The 23,853-nt window shown below is 38.3% G+C and overlaps 1 protein-coding gene across 1 annotated transcript; it reads right to left on the bottom strand.

The window, feature by feature from the left end:
• Positions 1-2,867: 2,867 nt before the first annotated feature.
• On the bottom strand, positions 2,868-22,846 carry ATG3 (autophagy related 3). The gene is made up of 12 exons (XM_060770753.2): positions 22,680-22,846; positions 17,242-17,283; positions 14,785-14,834; positions 13,825-13,895; positions 10,823-10,930; positions 10,487-10,536; positions 8,832-8,910; positions 7,091-7,125; positions 6,736-6,894; positions 5,988-6,115; positions 3,811-3,879; positions 2,868-3,142 (listed from the first exon to the last, which is right to left on the bottom strand). Exons 1-12 carry the CDS (start codon positions 22,749-22,751, stop codon positions 3,061-3,063), a joined length of 945 nt encoding a protein of 314 aa, XP_060626736.1. The 5' UTR covers positions 22,752-22,846; the 3' UTR covers positions 2,868-3,060.
• Between the last annotated feature and the right edge of the window lie 1,007 nt (positions 22,847-23,853).

Below are 23,853 nucleotides of genomic sequence, written 5' to 3'. Positions count from 1 at the left end.
CCTTGCAATGGGTTGCCGTAAGTTTTTCAGGCTGTATGGCCATATCCAGAAGCTCCGAAAAACTTTTTTTGTTGTTTATTCATTCAGTCGCTTCCGACTCTTTGTGACTTCATGGACCAGCCCACGCCAGAGCTCCCTGTCAGCCGTCACCACCCCAAGCTCCTTTAGAGTCAAGTCAGTCACGTCTAAGATACCATCCATCCATCTTGTCCTTGGTTGGCCCTCTTCCTTTTTTGGCCATGAAAGCCTTCGACAACACAACCCTTGCAATATTGAATGATAAAACAAAGAAATCGCAAAGCTACTGGAAGTCTAGTTTTGAATCTCACATTTATTTTTATTTCCTGTTAAACAGTCCATGGGGGTCTTGTATCTTGTTTAGAGACCTTAAGGACAGCAATTTATCCCTTTGCCAATAAAAAGGTCAGTTTGGGATTTCTGGAAGTGTCAACAGTCACAAAATCATCATTGGGGGCTATGCCTTGCCCATTTTTGCTTTACACAGTGGTCTGAAGGCGAAAGGAGCGTTTTGGCTGCACAATTGCCAATGCAAATCATTGCTGATAAAGTTCAGAATTGAACTTAAAAGGTCACCACACACCATTCTGTGGGCCCAATTTATAGAAGATTTAATGAGACTGAATCTTTGTCTTTTCTGTACTCAACACCCCTTGATGATTGTTTGTTTTCTCAGAGGAGTCTGAATATTTACAAGGAAATATAAATTGTGAAGTACTTTCTGTTCAAGTTGCCAAAGCACACACTTGTGGGAGAACAAGACAATTTCCAGAGAAATGATTACTTGCAGCCATGGTAAACACGATCAGATATGTGACTCATCCCCAGCTTTTCTTTTTTTTTTTTTACTATAGCTTTCAGTACCACTATTCAGCATAGCCAACTTTAACCATGACAGCTGATTAATCGTGGGAACTGTTGTCTGTAAAGAGCAACTTTTACAAGTCCTGCATCAGCATGACAGTACTTTATAATTCCCTAAAACATAAAAACAACAACCGTGCAACATTTTCTGTTGGTGCTCAGAAAATCAATTGGGACTGCAGCGTGCCCACAGAGCACATTCAGTTCTGGCCAAAGGGGGAAAAGATAGCTTTCTTTCCTCCCTGTCATTTTGGCAAACAGAAAGAAGTTAATATTTATCAAGCACTGTCAATGTAGGACTTTTGAAGGAACATACGTATGTGGATTGCTCTAATTAAAAAAAAAAGTAGTCCTTCCAGTTTACAAAAGTATTTTAAGAGCGAAGAAAATTACTAGAAGCGCTGGTTGAGCAGGCAAAGACCCCTTCCGTTACTGTTTTTGAAGACTTTACATGTTGAACTGAATACACACATCAGTCCATATACTGAGGTTCTTAAATTTTGCTGTTGGTAGTCTTCAAATATATGCGTGTCACCCAGATGTTGGACTACAGCTGTCACTATTCTTTGCCACTGACTGTATTATCTAGGGCTGTGATCCAGCAAGGTCTGGAAGGGCATAGTTCTCTATCCCTGGTTTAAGTCAAACTTTTGGCCGGCATTCATCACACTAGTGAAAAAATCCACTTTAAATTCGGTTTCTACCTTCTGCAGAATTCTGGGGTTTGTAGTTTAGTGAGGCTATTAAATTCTGCAGGAGGCAGCAACTGGATTTAAAGTGGATTTTTTCTCTAGCGTGATGAGGCTTATAGGAATATAAACCTGTTGACCTCCATGGAAAAAAGGTCTACTGACCTGGAGCATTAATCTGCCTTTGCATTTGCTCCACTTATTTCATTGATCATGAAATGATTACGGTACTTCCTTGCCATGGTAGAAGCAGTGCCATAAGATTTTTCCTCATCATTCCATTAGAAGACATCTAAAATGACGATTGTTTTCACATATTGCAATGCATCTTCTATTGACGTTAGTTGCCAACTAGGTGGAAGACAGCTGTTTCCTCTTTTTTTCAAGTTGCAAGTAGAGGGAGAAGGGGCCAATTTCCTGGAATCCTTCTCTACAGTCAGCATTCCTTTGAGTAACCTCACTTCCTAATTCAAAGAAGCTGGTCTGGCTTGAATAGGAAAGAAAAGGGGCTCTTGGGTTGCTGTGAGTTTTCCGGGCTGTATTGCCAAGTTCCAGAAGCATTCTCTCCTGATGTTTCACCCACATCTATGGCAGGCATCCTCAGAGGTTGTGAGGTCTGTTAGGAACTAGGCAAATTGGGTTTATATATCTGTGGAATGTCCAGAACTCTTGTTTGCTTGAGACAAGTGTGAATGTTGCAATTGGCCACCTTGATTAGAAATGAATGTCCTTGTAGCTTCAAAGCCTGACTGCTTCCTGCCTGGGGAATCCTTCGTTGGGAGGGGTTAACTGGCCCTGATTGTTTCATGTCAGAATTTCCCGTTTTTTGGGTTTCCTCTTTATTTACTGTCCCAATTTTAGAGTTTTTTTTAAAAAAAAATACTGATAGCTTGTGGATTTCAATGGCTTAGATGTGTAGTCTGACATGGTGGTTGTTTACAGTGGCCCAGCATTTCTGTGTTCTCCAATAATATTGCTGTGTCCAGGTTGGTTCATCAGGTGCAGATTTACATCATTTATTAGCTGCAGGGATGTTTGTTCTGGCCTTTTCACTCTCTCCACTACCATTCCTGACTGCTTCAACTTCATTTAAAGATATGTGATTTCCAGTGTGTCCTTATATGATTAGTCATATTTTAAGTAGTAAACAAATACACATTGTGGTTAGAATTCTGTTTCATCTAAGTTGTCAAATAAACAGATAGCTTTAATGACTAACACAACTGGACTGTTTTTACACTGTGTCAAAAAGAAAAACAAAACACCTCTGTACTCACAGAACAGGAATGAAAGTGATTTATTTTTACACATAAAGGTCTTTATTAAAAAGTAAGGCTGGTAGTGGAATTTGATGTGGATGCATAAACTTGATAGAAGTGGTACATTACAGGAATTGTATACAATGGTGGATCAACAAATGAGTCACATGTACGGGTTATTCTTTTTAAAAATTAGGATCAATAATTACCATAAACATTCCCTCCCACAGTTACATTGTAAAGTGTCTTGTGTAGTCATATTCTATTGTGGGAATGACTGCTTGTACAAATTTCAAAAAAATTAGAAGGTACCTGATTGTTTCATTAAGGAAAATAAACCCGACAGATTCACAACTACAAGTCTGGTTGGAACTGCAAGGCCAGAAAGCAACCTCTCCAGCATCTCCCCCCTACTGAGAATCCAGCACTACTTTATCTCATAGGAAAAATCAAGATAACACTAAGTATAGTACAATAATTGTATAGGCAATGTAGAACTTTCCATTGTGTAGACAAGTCTGCTTGACAATTAGTTTTTATTAGTTACTGCTACTAGTGAAACATTTGGATATTTGCTGAACAATATACATATTCTTTTGAAGATTCTCTCCTCTACCATTGTTTCTGTTTATATGCTTGTAAGGGTTGACACAGGACTAGTCCAGTTCTGGTCAAGAGGAATAGAAACCTTGGACTGACTGAAGAGTTCCTAGATGGTAGCATCTAATGACATTCACCAGCAATTATGAGCTTAAAATGAATCCTGAAACTTTTTCTCAAGCAGTTCTTCATCCTTTCAGTTAACACTATCCCAAGTGCAGCTATCAACCTGTATTTTAAAGTCACTGGAGATGCATGGAACAGGGAAGAAAGAGTTTAGAGCCAATATGTTGTACTTTACCTGGATGATGTCTGAAGAATAGAAGAATTATGAAAGGTACATTTTACTGAAGCAGTAGTGAGATTTTATAAAAGGATACATATGAACTCCGAGTTCTCCGCCACCTTCTGCCACCGTTTCAATTATTTTCTTCATTACTTCTGCATGCCTGAAAACAAAACTATTAATTTATCCATGACCATCAATGAACACTTGAGTAAGAATAAATTTTTGTGTAGTAGCCCTAGCTTTTAATTCAGTCCCAGAAGTCTTGAAGCCAGCATTTCAATGGTGATTGGAAACAAATAGAAAGAAGTGGGACCAAAAGTGCCGCCTTTCTACTTAACAGTTTTTGACTCGGTTGGCAATCGGAAGAGTAAACTCCAGGAAATACTAGATATGGCAGGCTATAATCAGAGGAAGGCAATGGCAAATGTAATCTGAGTATCCTCTATCTGCTTCAAGATTCATAAAGTAGCTATAAGTCAACAGGCAATGCGTAGGCCAGTGGTTCCCAACCTTTTATTGACCACACACCACTTGGCCAGGGACCACTTTGACCAGGAACCACATTAGTACCAAACGGGTTATGAATCAATTTTAGATTCAGTTTGGTTATTTGGGGTGCTGATTAAGTACATTGCATTGAATAGACCACATCAGCTCCAGTTTCTGATACAGAACATATGTCATCCAGTAGTCACCATCTGCTCACCCACAGGACACCATATTTAATAATCTAGAGCTGATGTGGTCTATCCAATGCACAACCTTCTCCAGTGGTTTCTTGTAAATAATAAATAAAATTAGAAACAAAGCTGAGTCCTGAGGGATCCTAGAACCCCAGTATCACTTCCTCTGTTTGCCCCTTTGAGAAGAACTGGAACTACTGAAGAACAGTGCCTCCAAATCCCATCCCAGAAAAGGCAGCTCAAAAGGATATTGACAGTATCAAAAGCTGCAAAAAAGGTCCAGCATCTGCCAATTTCTAGGTACTGAACCGCCTCTTGAGCTGGGGAAAAGCATTGTGGAGAAGGCAAGCAGAATTGAATTATCAGATTTCTCCCCCCTTTTTTCTGCTGATTAGAATTAGGATAGCGATAAACTCACATTTTTCTATCATTCAAAAACATGAGCAATCATTACTCATCATTTTCCCTATCCAAAAATTATGGTCCTTATGCACTGATCATGTTTTGCCAGGGGTGGCAAAGTTGGCATTCTCCAAATGATAAACTCTTAAGGCTCATCAGTCTCAGACAGCATCGCCTACGGTAAGAAAGTGTGAGTATAACAGATTTAGCATAAGCATTTGCCTACTCATGTGTACACATTAATGTATTCCTTCCAGCACACATAAACTGATTATTCCTGCAATCTCAATGATAAGAAAATACAACTCCTAATGGTCAGATGAAGTTCAGCTTCAAAAGTGAAGCAAAAAGTAGTTTGTTTAATACATTTCTGTCAAACCAGAATACTTCGGATCTTTTTAAAATGCTGTTTGTTTGTTTTCAAGTGTATAATTGTGACATCTTTAGTCGGTAGCAGTATATTAGAAGTGTTCAATGTGAGTACCAAAACTGCCAGCATACCTGGAAAGGTCTGACAACTTGTGTTAATAGACAATAGACACAGAATTGGAAAAATAAATATCAAATAATGTTTTCTGCCACCTTCTGGGGAGTTTGAGAAGTGAGGAAAAGAAACCAGAAAGAAAAGTTTATTTGGTATGATCCCAAGTGGTTGAACTTCAATAAGTCTTTCAAACTGCAAGAGTGAAAGATTTTTACCTTCAGATATAGTTTTCTATAATAAACCAGAGCTAAGTGCAGCATGAACTAGATACTGAAGAAAAAGTCTTCAGAAGTCTCAGAGATAAAATATGAGTAAGTATTCTGTGGATCATTTTTTTATTGTGTCAGAAGCAACTTGAGAAACTGCAAGTCGCTTCTGGTGTGAGAAAATTGGCCGTCTGCAAGGACAATGCCATGAGGATGTTCTGATGTGTTACCATCCTGTGGGAGTCTTCTCTCATGTCATGGGAAGCTGGAGCTGACAGACAGGAGCTCATCTTGCTCCCTGAATTCAAACCACCAACAAGAGTTTAACCCATTGCGCCACTGGGGGCAATGTGTTAAGAAGCTACTGGGTTTACTAAATCATAGTAACTAAAACACCTGCACACAAATCCTCTCATCTGGAAAAACACTCCAACCAACATTACAAAACCCATACAGTACAGGTGATTTTTAAAAATGCAGCTTAAAGAAATACCTGCATGGATGAACTGAACACATTGGAGGTGGAGGAAGATGTGGGTGGTTTTCAATTGTCACTGTCTTTTTGACATGATCTTGACTAATGTCTTCATACATATGCTCTACACTTAATGGTTGCCGTTGCTAAGAGATAAAAGCAAGTAAAAAAAGAAATATAAACATTATAAATATTAGCAAAACATATTACACAGGACATGAAAGAGGACAGTCTTCAAACACATCAGTAAAATAACAATTTATACAAAACTTGAAATCCAAGTATAATTTACTGTGAAGTCTACATATAAATTATAAATGAGTGTACACTACACATCTGGAAACTTCCACACATATGTCAGAAGTTATCCTTTGAATGTACAGAAACAAATAACACTTGAAGTTGACAGGATTTCACAGGGCAAGAAAAAAACCCCTGTCTTTCTTTGCTGTCTGTCCATCAGCCACTACAGAACTGAATTGCATACTGAAGCAGATGCATAGAAAGTTTGTTTACAACGGTTTCCAAAAGTGTGCATTATCTCTGTTGTAGTCTTTCATTTTTTTGTTTATTTTAGTTTTCTTTATTATAGCTTGCTTCTAATCTATTTAATTTAGGGAAGACAACTGTCTTCCTCGAATAGTTTTTGAATTGCAGCTCCCATAACCACTCACCATTGACTATGCTGGCTATGGTTTAGGAGACCTAACCTGGATGGCCAGTTTCCCTTCCCTTATTTAACTGTTAAGGAAAAAACAAACTGTACCTCATCATAGCCAAATAACCAAAGCCTTGGTGTTTGGTAGTATTTGTCATATGTGATATAAAGGTCATACGTCCTGGTTTGTAGAATAGCTTCCTCTCCCCCTCCAACATCAACTTTAGCTTTGGCAGCTTCCACTATTTTTCTTGTATCCAGTGTTGCCTATGACAGATTCAAAAAAACAAGTTAACTCAGAAGTTGGCAGTTACGCATTTCCCACAGAGCTCAACACTAAAGTGGTGATATAAAATCATATTATTAAAACTTTGTCCAAACATTATTTTAAGGTTAGCTTTACAAAACCCAAGGTAAAGTCAAAAGAGGCACAACTGCGGCCAAGTGAACTGAGCACACTCACATCATCTGTCTCCAACAATCCACTCTCTTCATATTCTGAAAAAATAATACAAAGAGACCACTTTACAATTCAGTGCTTAAGTACTTCTGCTTCTTAATCCTCTCAGGGCAGGCCATACCATTTAAAAACAAACAAAAAGCAATTTGTGCCATTATACTGAGTTGAATATAAATAAAAAAATGTTGTCAACTGCTTTTGAGTTTGCCATTTGATTTTGTGACTAGATTGTCACAAAATGCTCATCAACATTTGGTGATGGGGATGGTGGGTTTTAGGGAAAAGCCAGTGGAGAGCACCCAAGTTGGAAGTACTGGTCAAGATGGAGCTGAGGAAATAGAAAGCTGAGGGCCCAGAAAGATGCTAAGATCAAACAAATGAACCAGCAAACACCAGTAGCCCAGGATGTGTGTAAGCAACCACTAAAGAGGCTAATATATTCAGTTATGGATTAAAAAAAATGTTATCACATATGAAGCTGAGTATAATTCCTAGCATTTCATGTAAATGTTTTCTTCAATTAGTTTATTTATTTATGTATTTATTTTACTTACTATATTTTTACCCCACTCTATCTCACCCCTAAGAGGACTCAGAGTGGCTCCCATATTGGCAACAATTAAATGCCATACAAACATAAACATACAAATACAATATACACACATTTTAACATTAGTAAAAATTAAAAAATAACATATCAATATATTAAAACCAACTACTAAAACATACAAGATCTGAAGTCATACTCCAGAAGCCATTCCAATCGTGTTACAATTACTTCTTAGCTGTTTCTGTACAATATTTAAAATATATAAAGGATATTTTTTTAGTTTTTAGCTTTGAATATATTTTAATGGATTTTAACAGTGAATTTTTACTATGGTTATGTTTCATTCTGTTTTAATATTTGCATATGTGTATATTTTAAATGTAGTCCTTTTAATATAAGCCACTTTGAGTCTCCTTCAGGAGAGATAAAGTGGGGTACAAACAAGCATAAACATAATAATAGAAATTCTGGAACAATTTCATAACAATTGGGCATTGTGTATCTTTGAATAAACTTCCTTTTATTATATTTGGAAACTTCCTCCATCGGTAATTATCAGTGAAATACAATTTTCTTAGCATATGAAGACTACAATGTCATTTTCAACATTATTTGCCAGTTTCTCTCTGTTTTCTAGAATGACGGTTGTAGAGTTTTATTTGCCTAATTTATCTGCTAAATTAGACAAGCCATCACCAAATTAGTAAATCCCAATTTTAGGTGAAATAATTTTGGGTGAAACAAGGGCCTCCTGGTGGCGCAGCGGGTTAAACTGTTGAGCTGCTGAACTTGCTGAACGCAAGGTTGGCGGTTTGAATCCGGGGAGTGGGATGAGCTCTCACTGTTAGCCCCGGCTTCTGCCGACCTAGCAGTTCAAAAACATGCAAATGTGAGTAGATCAATAGGTACTGCTTCGGTGGGAAGGTAATGGTGCTCCATGCAGTCATGCCGGGCACATGACTTTGGAGGCATCTACGTATAATGCTGGCTCTTTTGCTTAGAAATGGAGATGAGCACCAACCCCCAGAGTCTGACACGAGCACATGCACATTAGGAACCAATTCAAATATTTCACAGAAAACACCTATGTACAAGTCAAATTCAAAGTGTCTTTCTTTTGATATCAAATTAATGGAGGAACAGCACAGAAATATCATCTGTGCAAAGTAAGCATCGCATTTAAAAGACATCTACCTTCCATATCAGCTGCTTCGCCCTCATCGTCCTCTTCATCTTCACAAGAACCTGAGCGTTCTGGTAACTTTGCATTGTCCTTTGAATAAAAACAAAACAAATACAAAAAACCTAAGAAATGTACAGATTCAGTGTTTATGATAACATGAGAAAGCACACCTCAATGCAATTCAAGGGTAGGATTCAGCAATGGAAGTAACCAGCAAACTAGACACGTATTACATTATTAAACACAAGGACGGTAAAGTGTACTCTAGATGGGTGCACTGCTCTATTTTATTTTAGAACTAGCCGTGTTGCAACAGTTGAAAATGCATCTAATTATGTATTTTTTTCTCAACCAAAAAGTTCAATACATTCAGGCTCATTAAAAGAAAAACATTGTCTTCAGAAAAGACAACCTGATTCATAATGAAATACTGTTTCTATTACTATGTTCCATCTGTTATTCCTTCCAACATTGATTTGTTACCTACACTGTGAACCGCCCTGAGTCCCCTTCGTGGTTGAGAAGGGTGGTATATAAATAATGCAAACAATAATAATAACAACAACAACAACAACAACAACAACCTAAATCCAATCCACCCTCTTTGGTAGTTAGTTATTTCTAATGAAGATTTCAATAGAACCGGTCTCCTAAATTGTGTGACATTTAAGAAATAGGGATCAACACACTTTTCAAATAATACCAGGGAATGAGTTGATAAATATGGTAACTGGAATGTCTGAAGGCATTAAGCACAGGTTGGATCCAGATTGTTCTGTCACCAGTAGAAAGACTAGAAATGCAGTGGGCCTCTGGCATCCACTGGAGTCCTATTTCCAGAACCAAACCAAAATAACAAAATCTGTGGATATTCAAGTCTCAATATATACAATGGCATCTCTCATACAATGGTAGCTCTCAGGTATACACACATAAGGATACAAGTTAGCTGGCTGGCAACTTAGCACATGTCACTGGGTCTGTGGATTTTTACTATTCAACTATAATATCTATAGTAAACTATAATTTACTATTCAACTGGTGGTGCAGTGGGACAAGCTGCTGACCTGCTGAACTTACTGATTGAAAGGTTGGTGGTTCGAATTAGGGAAGCGGGGTGAGCTCCTGCTGCCAACCTAGCAGTTTGAAAACTTTGATAATGTTTGAAAATGTGAGAAGATGAATAGGTACCGCTTCTGTGAGAAGATAACAACGCTCCATGCAGTCATGCTGGCCACATGACCTAGGAGGTATCTATGGACAATGCTGGCTCTTCAGCTTAGAAATGGAGATGAGCACCACCCCCCAGAGTTGGACACAACTAGACTTAATGTCAGGGGAGAGCTTCACCTTTACTATAATATGTGGCCCAAAATATACTTTAGCCTTCTGCACTGCCCTAGTGTGCAAATGCTGAACTAACCATTTCAAACATCACAGGTATTTAATATGCTTGAGCTTTAACTTCAGAAAAGAGTGTCCTCACTTCATAGGAACACGGCGAACTCATTGCCATCCTTCATATGAAGCATTTGCCTACTGTTTCAAGACAAAAATTAACCAATTTGATTTAAAGGAGAAAAGCTGCTTTCAACAAATAAACTATGCTTTTAGGATTTTTAATGTACAATCTTTCTATCACATAAGGCAAAGCCATAAAATATACCTTGCTCTCCAACGTGATCTCCTTAATGGATTCTGTAACTCCTGTAATGCCTATTGAGAGCACAGAGACAGTCAGAATGAGGGATAATAGTTTTGAAACCTTGATGTCACACAGAGCTACCCATCCCCTCAATCCCAACTACTGGAACTGTAATTATAATTTTTAGTGGGTACTTTTAAAAAATGCATAAAAATTCAGTGAAGTTATTTAAATGATGACATTGATGTCTATAGCTGGACACAGATGTATTTTTATAGTATGCAAGAATGGCAACCACAGTCTGAAAATGTATAAGCTCAGTATGACACAGAAATATACAAAAAGCAACTATATTACCTGCATTGTGATATGTGTCTACCCATCCTCCATCCCCATCATCTTCTTCTATAATGGCTTCCAGTTCATCTGAATACTCCATCTGTTTACATCGCTTATAGCACGGCACTAGAAAAAAATAGGACACAGAATTCACTCACACAATCAGCTGGAAACAATTTATTGTGATGTTTTTGGATAGTTTCAAAATGCCTAATCCTTATGTATGCACGTCATTTATTTTAGCACATGTTTCTGCGGGATGCATTTAGTCAGAATTAAATACAGGCAATGGCTCCGGAGATCAAAGACGATTCTTTATTTGAATATGCCACATACAGAGCTGAAAACCAACTTAGCTGACAGCTGAATGAAGTACAGTAACAGATATCTAGGACTCAGAGCATGCATCACTGGAAGCTGCATTTGCAAGGTCATAGAACAGTTGGAGTAGGGAAGTGTTTTAGGAAAACATTTGATACTGTCCAGACATTGGAACTGCAATTTAAAATAGGAAACATTAACAACAACAAAATTTTATTTATATACCGTTCTATCTTCCCAAGGGGACTCAGAGCAGTTTCCAAGTAACATCATCAAAACATACAGAGTAAACAACATAAACATAAAATTAAGAAAGCAATATAAGCATTAAAAAATCATAATAGCACATATATATTTAAAATAATCCTGCCTGTTCAAGGCAATTTTAAAAGGCCAGGCCGAGGCTAGTGTAATTCCTAGAGGGCCTGGTAAATTAAGTGCAATGCTATATCAGGCAACAACTATATTATTATAGTTCTTATATTATAAATACATATATTATAAATTATAGTTTTTTTTTAAGTTTTTTTATTGATTTATCACATTTATTACATACTATTGCATTTTGTACATCAACCTCTTTAACATGTTGTTTTATTGTTTTGCTTTGACAAATCCCCTCCTTTTCTCTTTTTTTTCCTTTTTTTTTCCCCCGCCACAGTGCTCCCCTCCACCCGTCTCAAGCCACCATTCTTACATTTCATCTGTCCAAAATTTCATTTCTTCTTGTGACGGTAATTTTCCTTCCTTATTTTTTAATCCATTTACCACAAATCTTCCCCATACAGCATCAAAATCGCTTTGTTTCCATATACCTTTTTTAACCTTTAATATACATGTCAATTTATCATTTATTGCTATTTTCCATGCTTCTTTATACCACTCCTCTATTTGTATATTCATTTCTTTTTTCCAATTCCTTGCTATGAGCAGTCTTGCTATAGTTAATAAGTTTGTTATCGCTTCTTTATCCTCCTTTTTCAATTGCTTATTGTTATATAATGATAGTAAGGCTATACAAGGACTTTTATCTATTTTCATATTCATTATAATTTCTATTTCTCTAAATACTTTCTCCCAAAAATTATTTACATATTTACATTGCCACCACATGTGTATATATGTTCCTGGTTCTTGACACCCTCTCCAACAATTTACTGAGTTATTTTTATTCATATATGCTATTCTTACCGGTGTTAAGTACCACTTCCATATTAACTTGTAATAATTTTCTTTAACTCGTATCAATAAATTTTTTAAATGTCTTTTTCCCCATAGTTGTCGCCACTCTATTTCACTTATTTTTATCCCTAAATCCTCTTCCCAAATCTCTTTAAGGGTGCACTTTTTTGTTTTTTCATCCTTCATTTCAATTAGTATCTTATAGATTTTGCTAATTATACCTCTCAAGTTTTCATGTTCTTCTACAGCCCTTCCCTTCTGTATTATTTGTTCGAATTGATTGAGTTGGCTTCCATTTCTATTATTTTTTTTCCAGTTCATTAACCATTGTTCTAATTGTATACAATGAAACCATGACAATTTTATTTCTTTAAACTCTTCCAACATCATTTCCCTCTTCATTTCCACCTTCATCCAATCCCCTATCCTATCTAAATTTATTTCCCTTGCCTTTTTATCCATTGCTTTTTAAAAAAAATTTGGGAATTTCTTTTCCATCACTATTGGGGTTAAAATTGATCCTTCCTTTATTAACCTCCCCTTATATTTATTCCATACTTTCAGTATGTTACTCAGCATTGGGTTTCTAATTTCCCTCATTTCTTTTCTAGTAAACTGTTTAAAAAATATATTCCAAATTTCATCTTCCACTTTTCCTGAATCATTACTAAGCCAATCTATTCCCTCTTTTTTGACCATTCCTTCTATAACCAAACTTAATCTACTTGCTTCATAATATTTTTTTATATTAGGTAGCGCTAGTAAATTATAGTTTTATAATTATTATATATTATAAATATAACACACACACACACATATAATACTATAATAACATTTTGTAGGATGGTTATAGCAGTGATTGCTAGAGAGAAATAAGGATGGTCTAACGAATAATATGAGTGGATTACACATGGTTCTTACACCACATAGACATTATGTTACAGTATTTCTCAAGGGCCAGTAAGAGTTATCATCACTCTTACCACACATCTTGCACTTTATCCCATACCCTGTCTCCATTACTGCAGCTGGCACTTATATTCTAATGTTTACAGTGTGGTCATGGCTTCAGCAATTTGCCACCACATTTAGAGGATCGCAGCTTGACTGAGTCTGAATTGATGTCTTTATATGTGCATGTATCTTATTTTATTGTACTTTATATTGTGTGCACTTTTATGTTTGTTTTTAGGCACTTTGTGCCAGATGTAAGCCGCCCCAAGTCCCTTCAGGGAGATGGTGGCAGGATGTAAGTATAAAGTTGTTGTTGTTGGTATTATTATCATCACCATCATCATCCCCAAAAACAGTGACAAAAATCACATTAAAAAGAAACATAGGACAACCTTCCAAATGATCCCTGATGCTTTGTTTGCTCATTAAAAGTGATGATTTTCCACCAGCACAGTAAATTTTTAGAAAGAGTTGTTCACTTGCAAGTTTGGATATAAGGGCACATTCGGGCAGGCCTGTGGCTGGTGGAGAATCGGTGACAGTAATAAAGCTAACTGCCTTACCATTTTTAGTGACCAAAAACTGTTTATCTGGTGGCAGATAAGCCTTGACCTTTAATTCTTCTCCAGTTGCCCTGAAAACACAAAAAAGGAAACTAATTTTACCAATATGCCACTACTATGTCGCTCAAAAATACAAAATTAGAATTACAGTGGAAAATTTAAATAGTTGTTTGATATTTATTTACTTTATTTCTATGGGCCATCAGGAGCAATGTTATAAAAAAGAATTGTATTCTTCATAAATGTGTTTCGAAGCCATCCAAATTGATGGCCAGCTCTAATTTGCATTGTGATGTGGTTCCTTTTGTACTACTATATCTGTAAGCCTCAGGAGCCACAGTGGTGCAGCAGGTTAATCCACTGAGCTGCTGAACTTGCTGATCAAAAGGTCAGCAGTTCAAATCCAGGGAAAGGGGTGAACTTCTGCTGTTAGCCCCAGCTTCTGCCAACCTAGCAGTTCAAAAACATGCAAACATGAGTAGATTAATAGGTACTGCTCCAGTGGGAAGTAGTGGCACTCCATGCAGTCATGCTGGCCACATGACCTTGGAGGCGTCTACGGACAACGCTGGCTCTTCAGCTTAGAAAAAGAGATGAGCACCACCCCTCAAAGTCAGACATTCTAGACGTAATGTCAAGGGGAAAACCTTTACTCCTCTATAAGCCTCCATACATTAGTTCTGAAGAGCTCAAGTGGGAGGACCCTGGTCAGCATTCACATTCAGCTGGAATTCCCCAGGCAGCTTGATGACTGATGTATGAATGGGCTTTTGGGCTAACTTAGCATTGTTATTCCAATAGTTTAATTGTAACACTTTTCTCTCTCAAATGTGGAGAACTATATTGGTGTCTAAATATAACACATTGCTGCAGACATGAGAGAAATTGGTATTCAGAAAGTGTGCATGTCAGTCACCCACAAATGTCTGTGATGAGCTCTCTGTAGAATTTTTTACTTACCATTTCCAAGTCGGACAGTGGTGAACTAAATGGTCTCCGGCTGCCACAAACTGCCAAACACAAAAGGGGAGAGTGCTGCCAAATCTGACATATGGAGTTTCACCAACATTTATAAAGTATATGAAATCACTACCTAACAATACTAGATCGGTCTATGCAATTCCACTTCCAGAAATAAATTCTACAGATATAAACACATACATGGAACTTTGCCTGAAACACAACTTCCTTATATAAACTGGAGCTGGATTCCCAAGTTAGACCAAAGCTCTCCTCATGTGTTCTCATTCCTAGTACAACAAGGAGAAGGCATATGCCAGATAGTTCTGGTCCTTGTATTGTTGAATGCTTTCATGGCCGGAATTGCTGGGTTGTTGTAAGTTTTTCGGGCTGACGTTTCGCCTGCATCTATGGCAGGCATCCTCAGAAGGGGGAAAGGTCTGTTGGAAACATGTTTCTAGTTTCCAACAGACCTCACAATCTCTGAGGATGCCTGCCATAGATGCTTGTGAAATGTCAGGAGAGAATGCTTCTGGAACATGGCCATAGAGCCCAAAAAAAAACTTACAACAACTCAGTTCTGTTCCTTCTTCTGCATTTCCCTCACCATCCATACATGAAGTGGTGAGTCTCTCCTACCCTTCTATTCTATTTATTTAGTATACAAGCCAAGAGCAACAGGTGAATAATATACATTAAAATATTTTGAAAATTTAATCAGAAAGAACCATGAAATTTGAGGTATGTCTGTTAGTATAACCATGCAGCAAATAACCAGATCATGTGTTCTATTTTCTGTTTTGCCTCAAAATGAGAGAAACACCATTTATTTATATTCTTGTTTACTGCAGTGGCAACAATCTCTGAAAACAATATACAACTACTTCTGCTCCAGATCAGGATAGGGACATGTCTTTTGTTCAAACAATTCACTACATATCACAAAATGAAATGTTTGGATATGAACAGATTTTATTTTTCTTTCTCCCCAGTTGCCTCTAACATGAGATCTTGCTATCACCACAAATGAGGCAAAAACAAACAACGCTAAACTGCTGCAATTGAGTTCTCTAAATGGAAACTATGGGTTAAATTTCAAAGTAGCAAGGGTCCACCCCAAGAGGCACACAAACAGGGAGAGGCAAGTCAGTAAATTGACACAAGCTTACTAGTTAGTCCAGAACAAAGAGTAAGATGTTCCATTGACTTGGCATGCTCAGATAGATTAAAAACAAACCTAGATGCAGTGTCCTCTATATTAAGTTCCTGTAGTGAAAACTAAAGCTGTAACACAATGCCTCAAGGCAGAGACATTTTACTGCCAACCTGGTGTCCTGATCTATTGAAAAAGACACTCAAATGGAGGACTGTATTCTGAAAGGATAGAACGTACACAGACTTATGTTGTTAAATCTTGCTTTTTCAAACCTTTCATGCTAAAATACTTTCTTTATGGGGCTAGCTGCTTCATTCTGGGCTTAAATAATCTAAATGAAAGGCCAGTTATCTTTTCTTGTGTTGACAAATAAGCCTCTATTAGAAAGTTGTTTTCTTCCTTTTCCAATGGAGGGGGGGGGGGGGGGAGAGTCACAGGGCAAGAGCCTGTGTTTGTGAAGCTTTTCTTTGCTCACAAGGAAAGGGTTAGCAATGATTTCTCTACCTTAGTGAGAAGAGATTCAAATAAGGTGGTTGGAAAAACAAGCCATTTTTTAGTTCTGAAGTTACACCATGGCTCAAACTAGCCCAAACTCAGAATCCAACTACAAACTATGGGATGTGTTACCAAAGCTGGTTTTGGACATTGCATCAAGTTTAATTTCACCCAACCATGCATTGGCATTTATGATGTGCAATTATAGTGGACATATAGTTTGACCCTGAAAAAAATATAGGATTTGGTAGAAGAATGTCTAAGAAACTATTGCTCAAGATAGATGCTAACTGTTGCAAGAGAAAACAGATTAGGATTTTGCAATATTTCAGTGAGGTCATTCCCAATCTTCCATCATTATGCCATAAACAGCTGATAGGATTAAGCCATGTGAAGTCAGCTTTTTTCTAACATCAATGAAGTATTTTAAAATAGTTTTAACACTAAATAGTTTTGTAGTCTGAACATCATTCACAGAGAAACTAGAGACTGCACCCCCCCCCCAATCCCACCCTCCCCTAAATTAATGAAAGTGTACATATAGTTTGACTGGGTTTTCTAGGAAAGTATGTATTTAACTATAATTCAGATTTTAGAATCTTGCCCCAATTCTAGGATGCACTAACAGGAGCTTGCAGATTCTGTAATACGGGATTTAAGTTTTTCTAAATTGAAAAATGTGCTTAAATCAAGGACTGCGTTTTGAGGATCAAAAGCAGAAAGTACTTTGCAACTTTCAAAAGTAGTAAATATTTCACTACTTTCAAAAGTTATTTCAGCAAACATGTGAATGATTACTCACATACCTCCTCAGGAGTGATGACTCCAGTTTCTTTAAACTTTGATTCCTGTAGCAAAAGAAAACAATAATATTAAGACACATTTCAAACCAAAAGGACACATCCATCCATAATTTCTGACAGAGGATTCTTTTAGTGTCACATTGTAAAGCTTACTTTAGAAGCCTTTTGGGATTTGGCATACAATATTAGGACATGTGAGTACACAGGGCAAAAAGGGATATAATAATGTATATACTTGAGGATAAGCCTAGTTTTTCAGCCCCCCTTTTAGGGTGAAACTCCCCCTTGGCTTATACTCGGATGAGCGTCCTGGTGGGAAGGCATGGGATTGAAAAAAAAGCTTCTTTCAGTCCTGCACCTCCCTGGCAGGACCCTCACCTCTCCGTACAATATACAAGGAGTGCCATAATAACTTCAGACCATATTTATTGCAGAATAAAAAATATAATTAGGTCAATACTGTTCTCTCACTTAAGTTCTGGAAGGAAGGCATGCTGTGTGGTAGTAAAGAAATTATACCATACATTGTATGCATTTTAAATAAACAAATTGGATACTAGAAAACCTGAACTGGTTTGAAATTACACAAATACACATTCAATATCATAAGGACGTACACCTAGGATTTGAGGAAGAAAAGACAGGTTTCAGCAAAATATTACAAGTAAAAAAGTAAACAACCATCCAAAATTTAAAAGTACACACAGAAGATGAATATAGACAAATGGGAATGCCTTTGGAAAATAAAAAATATTCAGAAATTATCCACTGTCAGAAAAATTTAAAAAATGTTCTATCAGTATCACATGACACCTGTAAATATAGCCAAAATGTAGCCACAATTGAAAGATACCAATTGAAAATGTAAACAAGCAAAGGGATAATTTTTTATGTGTGATGGTCCTGCAAGAAGGCATTTTTTTGGATTGAGATCCATAAAAGTATAGAAAAAGTATTAAAACTAAAAATACGCATGCATCCAGAGGCATTCTTACTAGGCATAACAGATAGATGACTTCTGAAGATATACGACAGACTTTTCATTCTGCAGCAAGAATTGTGTATGTGTAGATGTGGAAACTATAAGAAACACCAAAAATAGAAGAATAGATAGTAAAAGTAGCTGAAATAGCAAAAAATTGACATTTTGACAAGATATCTTTAGCTAAAAGACCAAAATTTCCTGGCAGAAAAGAAAATTCTAACACTGAGACGTCATGTTTAAAATGTTAATCTATTATATTATATTTTACGCAATGAACTACGTAATACGAAAACAACAGACATTCATATGTGCATGAAAGAAGGATATGCAAAAAATTGATGATATCTTTCAATAAAAAAGAAAAAGATCACATTTCTTTGCATGGGTGTCAAATCACAGACACTGCAGAAATGTGCATCCCTGTCTCACTCCCATTATATCTTATGATAAAGTCACAAGACCCCATAATAAAAATAATAATAGAAAAGACTCCAAACCACAAAGTCACCCATATCATCCAGCAGCAACACCCTTTCCACATTTCCTTCATTCCGCTTTTTTTTTTTTTTTTTGGTCATTTTCAAAGCATCTTCCTCTTTTTTTACACTGATGTAACTTGTAATCCATTTTTCTCTTGCCTTTAAAAACTGATTCACCTTAACTTCCCCATGTAGCTCTACAAGATCCAGGGATGTCCCTCCACCGAAGTAGCCATAATAGTCCCTCACCACAAACACTAACCACACAGTCATCTTATAAAACAAAATCACAGCCCTAAACTCACATACTAGGGGCCTACGATGCACAAAACTCACTGGGGCTTGCCTCTAAGCATATTTAGGATTACAATGAGCCAGTTTTTTTGTGACATAGCCTTTCAAAACACTAACATGTCCCTTCAGATGCCAGAAAATGCACATCACAACACATACCCCCATCTCTTGCTGTCCTCTGCCCTTGGGTGGATTGCAACTTATGGCAACACTGTTGCAGGTTGAGTATCCCTAATTCCAAAATGTTTCAAAATCGTCCACAATGATGGATGTTATAGTTAAACCTTTACTTTCTGATGAGTTTCATGCACAAAATTGTTTTAAAATATTGCTAAAAATACCATCAGGCTATCTGTAGAAGGTATATATAAAACACAAATCAACCTTGTGTTTAGAGTTGTGTCTCATCTCCAAGATATCTAAGTATAACCAAATATTCCCTTCTTTTTTTTAAAAAAATCCAAAAACCAAACCATTTCTGGTCACATGCATTTTGGATAAGGGACAGGCCACCTGTTTAGGACTTTATTGGCAAATTCTATTCAGATGAGGTTTGCAGTGGTCATCTTCCAAAGGTGGTCTGTGTATCTTATTGTATGTCTTTTAAGAATGTTTTATGTCATTTTAACGATGTTATCCCGCCTCGAGCTACAGGAAGAGGTGGGTAATAATTTTATTGTTGTTGTTGTTCTATAGTACCTGGTATTCTCTGGTGGTCTGGCTTCCAAGTATTTACCAGGCCCGACATTGCACAGCTTCTGGTTCCAAAAGAACCTAGTAATTTGGTGGGTTTTTTTTTCAGAACCTAGTAATCTTAGAGCATTTAGGCTCCTCTCTGACTCTGGGTACAGGGAACACAACCTTCCTTGCAAAATGGAAATACCAAGAGAACCACGAAGTCCAGAGAGAAAGTGCCTCTGGCATCTGAAGCAAAGCAAGGTCAGAGAGCAAAGCCTATGGTCATGAATCATAGATCAAGATAGAAAGCAAAGTAAACATCAAGATAGACTACAAGGAAACCAATTTTCCTAAGGCTGCTTTGAGTCTCCTTAAGTGGGGTATAAATCATCATCATCATCATCATCATCATTATGTGTTTTTATTGGAGGACACCACAGGGATATGATGGAACTTTCCATATGGCTTCTTTGGGAGAAAAAAGAAGCAGCAGCTGAGACAACCCTCCATCCATCACAACTGTCATTGCCTTTGCCTTGGAGAGCAAGAAGAAAAGGCCACATCTGATGGACTTACTCCCTTCCCATACTGCCATCCCTTTTCCTTTGTGTCATGTCTTAATGATTGCAAGCTTGACAATAGGGAACAATTATATAGTGTTACAATGAGAGATCTGACAGCCAAATTCACTTTATGAATTCAAAACAGCATTAAAGGCTGGGTCTACTACACTGGGATACAATGCAGTTTCATAATGCAGTTGAACTGGATTATATGGCAGTGTAGGCTCATATACAGTTCAATGCAGTTAAACCACATTCTGAAACTGCATTATATGGCAGTATAGATGAACCTAAGGAGCAGTCTCTTCCAGCAGGCCTATCCAAATTATGCTGTGGTTGTTTTAATATGTTCGTTCTCTCTCTCTCTCTCTCTCTCTCTCTCTATATATATATATACACACACACACTAGCCATCTCCTGCCATGCATTGCTGTTGCCCAGTCTGTGTATATTATTTATTGGTATATGTGTTTTGTGTGTGTATATATTTTTGTATATGTGTATATATGTGGTTTTGCGCAAACATTATCATGTATTTTTTATAGTTTTTGGCTTTTAAAGTCTCTTCTGCTGTGTTTTTCAGTGTTTTTATGAGTGATGGTCACTCATTGACCTGATAGGTGTCTTGTGTCCAAATTTGGTGTCAATTCACCCAGTGAACATTACATTTTTATTTATATAGATGCATGAAATAATGTTTTAGTTGGGTTTTAATGTATTATATAGGTTATATTTTAATATACTATTGTTCTTTGCCTTCATCCATGGGGAGAGGTAAGGAACAATTACTACCAATAATAATAATAATAATAAATATTTATATGCCGCTTTTCTCAAAGCAGCTTCCAACATGTTAAGAATACAATACAAAATGAAACAGTCAAATGTATAAATGTAAAACATTGTAAGCAATCAAGATAAAACATAAATAGGCATTTAAAACTATATACATTAATGTACTGTCCTGTCATATCTCATTACTATATTATAGCGATGGCACTATATATATGGTGGGATGGGGATACCAAGCCACCTTGTCTCTCTCCTGAGGAATCTGTACAAGGACCAAGTAGCAACAGTAAGAACTGACCACGGAACAACAGACTGGTTCAAGATTGGGAAAGGCATACGGCAAGGCTGCATACTCTCGCCCAACCTTTTTAACTTGTATGCAGAACACATCATGCGATGTGCAGGGCTTGATGAATGCAAAGCTGGGGTGAAAATTGCTGGAAGAAACATTAACAACCTCAGATATGCAGATGACACCACTCTGATGGCCGAAAGCGAGGAGGAGCTGAGGAGCCTTCTAATCAAGGTGAAAGAAGAAAGCGCAAAAGCCGGGTTGCAGCTAAACGTCAAAAAAACCAAGATTATGGCAACAAGAATGATTGACAACTGGAAAATAGAGGGAGAAAATGTGGAGGCTGTGACAGACTTTGTATTTCTAGGTGCAAAGATTACGGCAGATGCAGACTGTGGCCAGGAAATCAGAAGACGCTTACTTCTTGGGAGGAGAGCAATGTCCAATCTCGATAAAATAGTAAAAAGTAGAGACATCAGACTGGCAACAAAGATCCGCCTAGTCAAAGCCATGGTATTCCCTGTAGTAACCTATGGATGTGACAGCTGGACCTTAGGGAAGGCTGAGCGAAGGTAGATCGAAGCCTTTGAACTGTTGTGTTGGAGGAAAGTTCTGAGAGTGCCTTGGACTGCGAGAAGATCCAACCAGTCCATCCTCCAGGAAATAAAGCCCGGCTGCTCATTGGAGGGAAGGATACTAGCGACAAAGTTGAATTACTTTGGCCACATCATGAGGAGACAGCAAAGCCTGGAGAAGACAATGATGCTGGGGAAAGTGGAAGGCAAAAGGAAGAGGGGCCGACCAAGGGCAAGATGGATGGATGGCATCCTTGAAGTAACTGGACTGACCTTGAAGGAGCTGGGGGTGGCGACGGCCGACAGGGAGCTCTGGCGTGGGCTGGTCCGTGAGGTCACGAAGAGTCGGAGACAACTGAACGAATGAACAACAACAACAACAACAACTATATATATAAATAAGTGATGAGGAGATGAACCATTTCCAATATAGGTTTCCAGCATTGATGATGTTATTATAATAATGGCATTACATACATAAATGAGGAGAGGAACTTCTTCCAATATAGTTTTTGTGAACCATTTCTACTAGAAGCCTCCTCCATTGGCAGCCTTCCATGTTGGCTGCATAAACCATATGAACCATCCTGGGCACTAAAATCTTCGGGGGGGGGGGTGGCTGCTCTCAGTCTTCGCAGGTCCGGCTGATGGAGGCAAGAGACAGGTAGGCTGTTAGGAATGATGGGAGTTGAAGTCCAAAACACCTGGAGGGACGACGTTGGCCCACGCCTGGTGTAGGGGCAGCCTTCGCCCGTTACTCCCCTTCCTGGGACGAGGCCTTACCTTCAGCACCGGCGTCAAGTACTCGGCCACCTCCAGCGCCTTCCCCTTCACCGTGTTGATGACGCTCTGCATCCTGCCGGCGGCGCTGCACCGACTCGTCTGAACCAGGCTCAGCCGCTGAGGGCCACTTCCTTCCGGGAAAGCCTGGCCCCGCCCTCGCCGCGCGCGACGCCCCGCCCACCGCCCCCTTGACCAATGGGAGGTCACATGACCCGGCCGGCTTCCTCATCCCTCTGGATACGATGGGAAAGGTCTTGTCTGCGCTTGCGCGTTCTAGCCTGCAGATAGCGACGGTGTCGCCACAGAGATAGGAAAATGTAGAGCAGGCATGGGCCAACTTCGTCCCTCCAGGTGTTTGGGACTTTCAACTCCCACAATGCCTAACAGCCGGAACTCTAAAATATTATAATAATTATATAATAATAATAATGGATAATGGATTTATTTATTTATCGTGTCATCAGCAACCATACCATTGTGTTACAATTCTAACAGAACAAAACAAACACACGGATTAAAAAGAAAAAGAAAAGAAAAAAAAAACACACAGATTTTGCAAACTTGGTATTTGGTTAAATGTCCTTTGACCAGTATCTGGCCACTTGGAGTGCCTCTGGTGTTGCCGCAAGGAGGTCCTCCCTTGTGCATGTGGCAGGGCTCAGGGTGCATTGCAGCAGGTGGTAAGTGGTTTGCTCTTCTCCACACTCGCATGTCGTGGATTCAACTTTGTAGCCCCATTTCTTAAGATTGGCTCTGCATCTCGTAGTGCCAGAGTGCAGTCTGTTCAGCGCCTTCCAAGTCGCCCAGTCTTCTGTGTGCCCAGTGGGGGGTCTCTCATCTGGTATCACCCATGGATTGAGGTGCTGGGTTTGGGCCTGCCACCTTTGGACTCTCGCTTGCTGGGGTGTTCCAGCGAGTGTCTCTGTAGATCTAAGAAAACTATGTCTTGATTTAAGTCGTTGACGTGCTGGCTGATACCCAAACAGGGGATGAGCTGGAGATGTCTCTGCCTTGGTCCTTTCACTATTGGCTGCTACTTCCCGGCGAATGTCAGGTGGTGCAATACCGGCTAAGCAGTGTAATTTCTCCAGTGGTGTGGGACGCAGACACCCTGTGATAATGCGGCATGTCTCATTAAGAGCCACATCCACTGTTTTAGTGTGGTGAGATGTGT

The sequence above is a fragment of the Anolis sagrei genome, chromosome 3 (assembly GCF_037176765.1).
Source record: "Anolis sagrei isolate rAnoSag1 chromosome 3, rAnoSag1.mat, whole genome shotgun sequence".
NCBI classification, from domain to species: domain Eukaryota; kingdom Metazoa; phylum Chordata; class Lepidosauria; order Squamata; family Dactyloidae; genus Anolis; species Anolis sagrei.
The sequence above is the reverse complement of the archived record's forward strand: the minus strand, read 5'-3'. Positions and strand labels throughout refer to the sequence as shown.

What these genes read in the sequence shown, in the direction of transcription:
- ATG3 (XM_060770753.2), bottom strand. Translation starts at nt 22,751, where the DNA reads ATGCAGAGCGTCATCAACACGGTGAAGGGGAAGGCGCTGGAGGTGGCC. An exon ending in GATTGTTGGAGACAGATGAT is followed by an intron (nt 6,895 to 7,090) that starts GTGAGTGTGCTC and finishes AATCTGTCATAG; the next exon opens with GCAACACTGGATACAAGAAA. An exon ending in GGAGAACTCGGAGTTCATAT is followed by an intron (nt 3,143 to 3,810) that starts GTATCCTTTTAT and finishes TGAAACAATCAG; the next exon opens with GTACCTTCTAATTTTTTTGA.